The 7748-nt window shown below is 57.1% G+C and overlaps 1 protein-coding gene across 1 annotated transcript; it reads right to left on the bottom strand.

Moving 5' to 3' along the window:
• Window positions 1-2019: 2019 nt before the first annotated feature.
• Window positions 2020-4881, bottom strand: SIX3 (SIX homeobox 3). The gene is made up of 2 exons (XM_060027589.1): window positions 4076-4881; window positions 2020-2212 (listed from the first exon to the last, which is right to left on the bottom strand). Exons 1-2 carry the CDS (start codon window positions 4879-4881, stop codon window positions 2020-2022), a joined length of 999 nt encoding a protein of 332 aa, XP_059883572.1.
• Window positions 4882-7748: the final 2867 nt, after the last annotated feature.

The raw sequence follows: 7748 nt of genomic DNA on the forward strand, positions 1-7748 counted from the left end.
CCCTCAACCCACCCCCCGCGCGGGACGGGGAGGCCAGGGGCCGGCGGGAACCTGGTTGGCAAAAGGCAGTGATTTCGGCGGGGGCGGGGGTCGTTTTAAAGTATAACCCAACTCTGAAATGCTCGAGAGACTCCAGTTGATCCCAAAAGACGAAGAGAAATTTCAAGGAGACAGAGAGCCATAAGGCAAGTCATACAGTCACACAGACGCACATGCGGGTGGTGAGGAGGGAGTCCATCCTGATTCTAGGCCCTAAACTCCAACTACCTCCTCGCTTTCTCTATACCCTCCTCATCTGGCCTACAGCTGTCCCCCGACCTCCACCCCACCCCCAGAAGAAGAGAAAACCTGTCACCTCCGGTCTAGATTTATGCTTGCGTTTGGCAAACTTGTGTATTTCCCCTTAAAAAAAAAAAAAAGGCAGTAACAACCAAAAGACGCCAACACGCTCCCAAAGGCCCACCAGGGCCGCGGCAAGGCTGCAGTTCCTGGGGATCTAGGCCTGGCATCTTGCGCTGAAGAAACCGACCGTAATCCCCTCTCCCTGCACCCTCTCTGCCTTTTCGCTCGGGATTTGGCTTTAGTTCTTTTCAGAAGGGCCTGTTCCCATCTTTCCACCTCCGCTCCCCTTCTCCAGAAAAAAGCTCAGACACAGTCTTAAAATTCTGCTCCAGCTCCGGTGGCATAGCTGGAGTGGAAGCGAAGGCCGGGCTGCTGCATGCCGGGGCTGCCGGCACAGGGGCAGATAAAAACACCAGTAACCGGGAGTGATAAGAAAATGGAGAATACTGTATTTGCTTTAGAAAGTTTTTACATATAGATAAACACGCAGTTAAGATAACAGTTAAAGCGCCCTACGGGGAGTGAGAGATATCTCCAAAGCAGCTAAGAAATACTTGAAATAGCTTTTGCATAAGAATACTACAGTCTCACTCTCCGCTTTCGCTAGCGAAGGGGTCCCTCTTCCTAACCCAGCTCGCCACGCCACGCCACGCCTTGACTGCCAAGTCGATGCCAGGAACATCGAGTGGGAGGGGAACCCCAAAAAGGAAAGAGACAGGTGAGCGGGAAGGGAGAAGAGGGTGGGAGAGAAAGAAAGAGAAAGGGAGAGGAGAAAAAGCAATATCATATACAGGCAATTTCTACACATATATTACAAACTGGGAAAATGACCGATCATTAAGATATACATAATTCATATAAAATTTTGAAATAAAAATAAAAATCTGTTACAGTCATAACTATTCTTTTTCCACATTTATAACCAGTACCCACACAGGCAGTGACAGAGTGGAGAGAAAAAGGTGCTTAACAAGAAAATGATTGTCTGCTGAACAAAAAACAGAAGATTGCATCTTGTTTGACCAATACTTGGACTTAAAAACAGAGAAAGAAAGAGAGCTAGAGAGGAAAAAAGAGCGCAACAAAAGGCGAGAAACATTTGCTATTTCCCTCTCGAGGAGTTCTCTTTTTTTTAAACAAATTCCGAACGGAGATGGAGGGTTTTTTTTTTTTTCTTTTTGTCTGTTTTGCTTTTGTCGTCTTGTCGTCGTGGTGGCGGTCGGTTTTTGTATAGTCGACTCTTTTAAAATCGTTTTAAACTAGAGAGAGTATTTTCCCAGATACAAATAAATCGTCATGCAGGTGGGGTGCCGGGTCCGTGGGAACCAAAAGGAGAAGCCGTGCTTGTCCTAGAAAGTATACAATTGTCACCTCTTTTATGTTTTCTGCCCGCAGCATCAGCGTTTGTGACTGTCTGTTGGCGTCGCGGTCCTTTGGGGTGGCCGTGGTGGTAGATGGTGGTTGGGAATTGTTGATGGTTTGCGTTTGTTATTTTCCTTGGTTTTTATATATTTTTGGCTGGAGTGGAAGTGTGTGTGTACTTGGGTGTGTGTATGATTGTGTATCCTGATTTCGGTTTGTTCTGGGGATGGAGGAGGAAGAGGAGGAAGAGGAGGAGGTCGAGGAGGAGGAGGGGAAGGAGGAGGGGGAGGAGGGGGAGGAGGGCGGCCTTGGGTATCATACATCACATTCCGAGTCGCTGGAGGTTACCGAGAGGATGGAGGTGCCGGTGTCCGCGCGCTCCGTCAGGCTGGACACGCTGGTGGTGGGGCTGGCCGCCGTTGACGGCGACTCTGCCGAGCCGTGCGTGGGGCATCCGGGCTCGGCCAGAGAGCGCATGCCGCTCGGTCCTATGGCCTGGTGCTGGAGCCTGCGGGAGACAGAGAGCGGCGCCCGCCCTGATACGGCAGCCCCAACACCCGTTTCCGCCAAGCCGCCTCCCTGAGCCCGTGCCGCCGGGAAGCCGGGCATGCCGCCGCCGGTGCTCCGCAGCCGTCCGTGCCCCTCTGCCTCCCGAACCCCGCGCCCTTCGCCGCCGCCCCCGACTTCGCTCTCTGCGTATACCCCTCCTCCAGGCATCTGTCGGCTCACTGAGCGCTGCAGCCTCCCCAGCTCGGTCTGGGCTCCCGTCTTCCCCTCCCCGGCGTTCTCTGGAGCCTCCCAAGGCTTCCCAAATCGGGGCGGGCCTCGGGGGGAGAGGTAGAACTCGAGGCCGGCCGCCAGAGGAGGGGAGGCCCGGGCGCACACTGCGAAGAACGCCGAGCCCCGAAGGGGCAGAAGTCGGGGAGAGGCTGGGTGTTTCTTCTCCCCCAGCCCCTGAGACTCTTCCGACTCAGCCGGCTGCCTCTGGAGTGGACGTGCCTCTGGGTCCCCTCAATGCCTCCTGCCTCAGCTCCCCCAAATCAAGAGCTGAGGGTTGCTCGCCCGCCGCCTCTTCCTGGTAGGACCGGCTGGCTTTGCTCTCTGGATCCTTGAGCAGAGCGCAGGATCGGGGGAAGAGAAAATGAGGAAGCTGGGAGCAAAAAAGTGGGGGAAGAGGAGGGAGAGGGAAAGCGGGAGACAGCGAAGGCTGGAGGGGAGTGCAGAGCCGTCTCCGGCTGCCCCTTCCCCAGGCCAGGCAGCTGCTACGTAAACCTAGTGCCTCTCAGTTCTCCCCGCGAGGAGGCCTTCCCCTGGCCCTGGGCGCTGCCCCCATCGGGCGAAAAGTTGGCTGCAAAGGCAAGGGTGAGAGGGCCAAAGGCTTAGGCCTGGGACACCTAAAACGGAACACACTCCCTCCCTCCAGGAGCTCACACCCAGTCCCCAGCCCCAGCAGCTGTCGGCAACTGCAGCCCTGCTCCCTGCAGTGCATCAGGCCCAGTGCCTACCCTGGTAGGGTTGGGACGCAGGCCTTCCATCAGGTCTTTAACCCAACTTCCTCCTTTCCCCTCTTCCTCTCCACTCCTTTCCTCTTTCCCCCTCTTCTTATTTTTCTCCCTACTTCCCCCAGGCCCAGCTCTGCTGACAGGTCAAGCCCAGTGCAACTTTGTGAGTTTGTGGCCAACTTGCCGGGCAGCAAGGCAGCTTCTGCTCCTATTTCCCAATTTAGTGGACCATGGGGATGCTCCTTGGCTTCAGCAGGAGGGCTAGCACCGACACACACACATACACACACAGCCTCTCCACTCCCAGCCTGGCTCTCCTGCTCCTGGTCAGGCAACTTGCAAGGCTTTGGGTACAGGCGTGCTGCACGGTGGCCACCGGCCTTTCCCCTTTATGCCAGGGACCCAGATTCAGTTTCCTCTCCCAGACGTTCGTGGATTCCTCCCTGGGGTTTTTGCAATGCGTGGAAATAAGAACCAGGTGGCAAGGAGCGCTTTCCTTCCTTCCCTGTCTGTAGGCTCCAGAGAAGCCCGGAGCTGGATCCCAGGCTGAGGAGGCTGGCGCGGGTGCAGCGCAGGGCTAAGGCTCCCAGGGACACGACCCAGGGGTTATGGGCACTCAGGACCTCACACACACTCTCTCCACCCTGACGAGAGCCCCTTTAGGGCAAAGCAATCAATACACCCACGCCCGCTCCTCTTCCACGCTCCTGGGCAAGCAGAAACTTTCTCCCGCTGACCAGGAGGTCTCGGCTTCTCGCTTGCTCGGCAGCCGCTGGCCTCCCTCCTCCTGTCCGCTCACCCTCTTTTCAACCGCTCTCCCCCTCCCCGGCCCCGGAGAGTGTAGCCAGGCCGCGGGCCCCGCCACTGACCTGTTCTTGGCCGCCGCGGCGCGGTCGCGCTGTCTCCGGTTCTTAAACCAGTTTCCTACTTGTGTGGGAGTGAGGCCGGTGGCCTGCGCCAGTTCGCGTTTCTTGCTGGGGTTGGGGTAGGGGTCCTGCAGGTACCACTCCCGCAGCAGGCTCCGAGTCCGCTCCTTGAAGCAATGCGTCTTCTGCTCGCCGTCCCAGATGGTGCGCGGCAGCGGGAACTTCTTGCGCACGCGGTACTTGTCCACCGGGCCGAGCGGGCGGCCGCGCAGCTTCTCGGCCTCCTGGTAGTGCGCCTCGAGCCACATGGCCTGCAGCTTGCCGTGAGACTCCTTGGTGAACTTGTGGTTCTCCAGGATGTGGTAGAGGTCGCGGAAGTTGCCCGTGTGGAAGGCGACCACGGCGCGCGCGCGCAGGATCGACTCGTGCTTGTTGATGGCCTCGCACGCCCCGGGGGCCACGGGCAGCGACCAGAGGAAGCGGCCCAGCCGCTCGATGTCGCCCGTCTCCTCCAGCGTCTCGCAGACGCTGGCCACCTGCTCCGGCGAGAAGTTGAGGGTGGGCAGCTGGAACATGGACAACTCTTCCGGGGGGGCCCTGGAGCCGCCGCCGCTGCCGCCGCCGCCGCCTGCTCCGCCAGCACCGCCGCCTCCCGCACAGTTCCCGCCGCCGCCGCCTCCCGCGCCGCCGCCTCCCGCACCGTTCCCGGCGCCGCTACTCGCCAGAAGTAGGGAGCGGTGGTGAGAATCGGCGAAGTTTGGCAACAAGAAGTGGGAGGAATAGAGGTCTAGGGGGGAGCGGAATACCATGGACTGACCTGAGAGGAGAGGAGAAAATTCAGGGAGAGGAAGAGAGAGGGGAGGAAGAGGAGGAGAGGGGCGATGAGGACCAGGAGGAGGGAGAGGAGAGGGGGGAGGAGGAGAAGGAAAGGAGGGGGGAGCAGGAGGAGGAGGAGGAGGGGGAGGAGGAAGGGCGTAAGGGACACCCACACCCCACACACATCCACACACACACACACCCGCGCAGCCACATAGAGAGGGAGGAAGGAGAGCGGCCCGGTGCGCGCGCGCAGAGAGAGAATCCGAGACAGAGAGGGAGAGGGAGAGAGAGCGAGCGAGAGCCAACCACCGCCGAGTCAAGATTCAGCGATTCCACAGCAATCGCCCTAATGACAACAGCCTCATAATATCTCCCCTAAATCCACAGTGAGTGCAGCATTGAAACATTTTGTTTCGCTTTTCTATTGGTCTGCGGCGTGTCGTTGTGGCGTTGCCACGGCAACCGCTGCCAATCACTGTCAGCCCTGCCAATCAATACCGAGAACGTAAGGACGGTTTTACCACTTAGCCAGAGTGGGGGGGAGGGGGAGAGCAGGGAAAGAGGGAGAAGGGGGGAAAGAGAATTTTTTTTTAATCTTTGCAACTCTTAATCTCACCACTTCCCCCCTTCTCTTCCTCTCTCTCTCTCCTTTTCTTACTGTCTCTGAGCTCCCTCTTTTTTCCTCTTCCCCAGAGAAGTTGATCCAGAAAATTTAATAGCCATGGGCATAGAGTTGTTGAATGGGATGAGCAATTAAAGGGGGGATTTTGTTGGGAGGTGAGAGGCTCCCCACGCTGCATGAACGCCGAGGGCCAGCCCCCAAGGAGAGGCCGAGGGCCAGCGGAGCCGGCAGGGTTTGCACATGGTGTGCACGTCGGGCCGCCTCTTTCTGCCTATGTGAGCACTAATAGTGGCGAGGAAGAAAGGAGAGATGAGATCATGGGGCCCACCGCGCGCCGACCCTGGTCTGGCGGGCTGCTGCGCCCCAGGATCTCGGATTTTGGGGGGCATCCGGCGCCTGGGAGCTGGAGCCCAGGACCTAGGGTGCTGGAAGCCGCTCTGGCCTCCCTGGTCCACAGTCCTCGGCCACGTTTACCCCAACTTCCTCTGCATTGCATCCGGCTTCTCTTTAACCCTGCTCCCAGTCACGGAGCCTTGATTTCCCCTATTGGCTTATATTTTAAAAGAGCAGTAGAAATAACAGTACACTTTCCATCTTAAAAAGCAACCCGCCTCTTTGTTTCCCCCCCAGATTTCAGCTGCCTCCCTAGGAGCTGTGGAGGAAGTTGGGCTGAGACGCCTGGAAGCCCTCTGCCCCCCTCCCAAGATGCCACCTACCCCACAGCCCCCAAGGGGTCTGGGTCTGCCTACCAGCCCCAGAAGGCCACTCAAACTTTGGAGGCTGCCCCAAAGAAATGGATAGGCCTGAAAATTGCTTGTTTGCTCATACTATAAAGAAAAAAAAATTATAAAACTGTCTAATTTCTTTAAGGAAAGTAACATCACAAGCCTAAAACAAACCCCAAAAGGCCCATAGCATGGGGAGGGCCCTCCCTCCCTCTGGCCACTGCAGCCTCCAGGCCAGGCATGGGTACTTATTCTAAGGTATGTTGCTTTTAAGAACATGTAATCAGCATCTTGAGCCGGGCCTCCCTTTGTGAGGCTTCTGTAACTATGGAAGTGTGATTTACGCAGATTTGTCAGGGTCAGAGACGTCTTTCCCCTGAGCACTGTGTATATTTAGACAGGACTCGGTGTGGTGTTAAAAAGTGTATATTTTGAATGAGTTCACACACAGTAGCCAACAATGCCCACATTGTCGGCCCGTGTACAACGTGTATTGAAACGCAGCGTCCAGACTTCAACTAATCTGCCCTCAATAAAGCTGAAATAATTATCCTAAGCTGCCTTTCCAGAAGAAAAATCATTGAGGAATTCAAAACTTTTTTGAAAAAAAAAAAAAGATCTTTTCTACATTCCGATGGAGATCTGGGGGTGAGGCGCTGAGTCCACACCACTTTGGAGATCTCAAAGAGGGAGGAGAGAAAGAGAGACTGTGAGAGAATTTAAATAGGAAACCTAACGCGACAGGGGCTGCAAGTGTCCCAGCCCCTAAACCCCTAGTTCTGGCCCTTGTTAGGCCTTGACTCCCCGAGCACCAGGCCTCCGGGGTGAGAAATGCAAGCTGCTTTGGAGGCTCCACTGCGGCAGGGAGGCTGTGGGCTGGGCGAGGGGGCCCCGACACCGGCCACTCAGCCCCAGTCAGCCAGGGTCGCTGGTCCTAAACCCGCTGACTGCGGCAGGAAAATATTCGCCCACAGGGAAGACCCGCCAGGCCCCACGAAGTGGGGCTCCGGGTATCTCTCCCCTCCGTGTATCTCTCCCCTCCGTGTATCTTCCTCCCAGCCGTGAGTCCTTTTCTGCTAAGCTGCGAAGCTCTAGGCGGTCGTTCACTGTGGGCCCAGAAAGAGCCCTAAGGTTGGGACACAAAAACAGACACTTCATCTTTTCTTCCCGATCTCTTTCTCTTGTAGGGGAAGGATTATAGGCTGAGGGGTGGGAGGGGGAAGGGGCAGGAGGAGGAAGCGGGGGAGGAAGGAATGAAAAAGGGGAGGGGAGTGGGTATTGTGCCGCGTGTGGGGGGAGAATTCCTACGGGTGGGTTTCCGAATATTGTGTTCAACTTTTTGAAAACAGCTCGTGACCCCGAAACTGCATCCCCTGGAGCCGAGGACCCAAGGCGCCGGGCGGGCGGGTGAACCCAGCCAGTCCCCTCCCAGTGCCCGCAACCCCCGCCTCCGGGTTGGGGCGACCCGGCCTCTCCCGGCCGCCGCCCGACCAGCCCCGGAGGGAGGCTG

The sequence above is a fragment of the Delphinus delphis genome, chromosome 12 (genome assembly GCF_949987515.2).
Source record: "Delphinus delphis chromosome 12, mDelDel1.2, whole genome shotgun sequence".
NCBI lineage: Eukaryota > Metazoa > Chordata > Mammalia > Artiodactyla > Delphinidae > Delphinus > Delphinus delphis.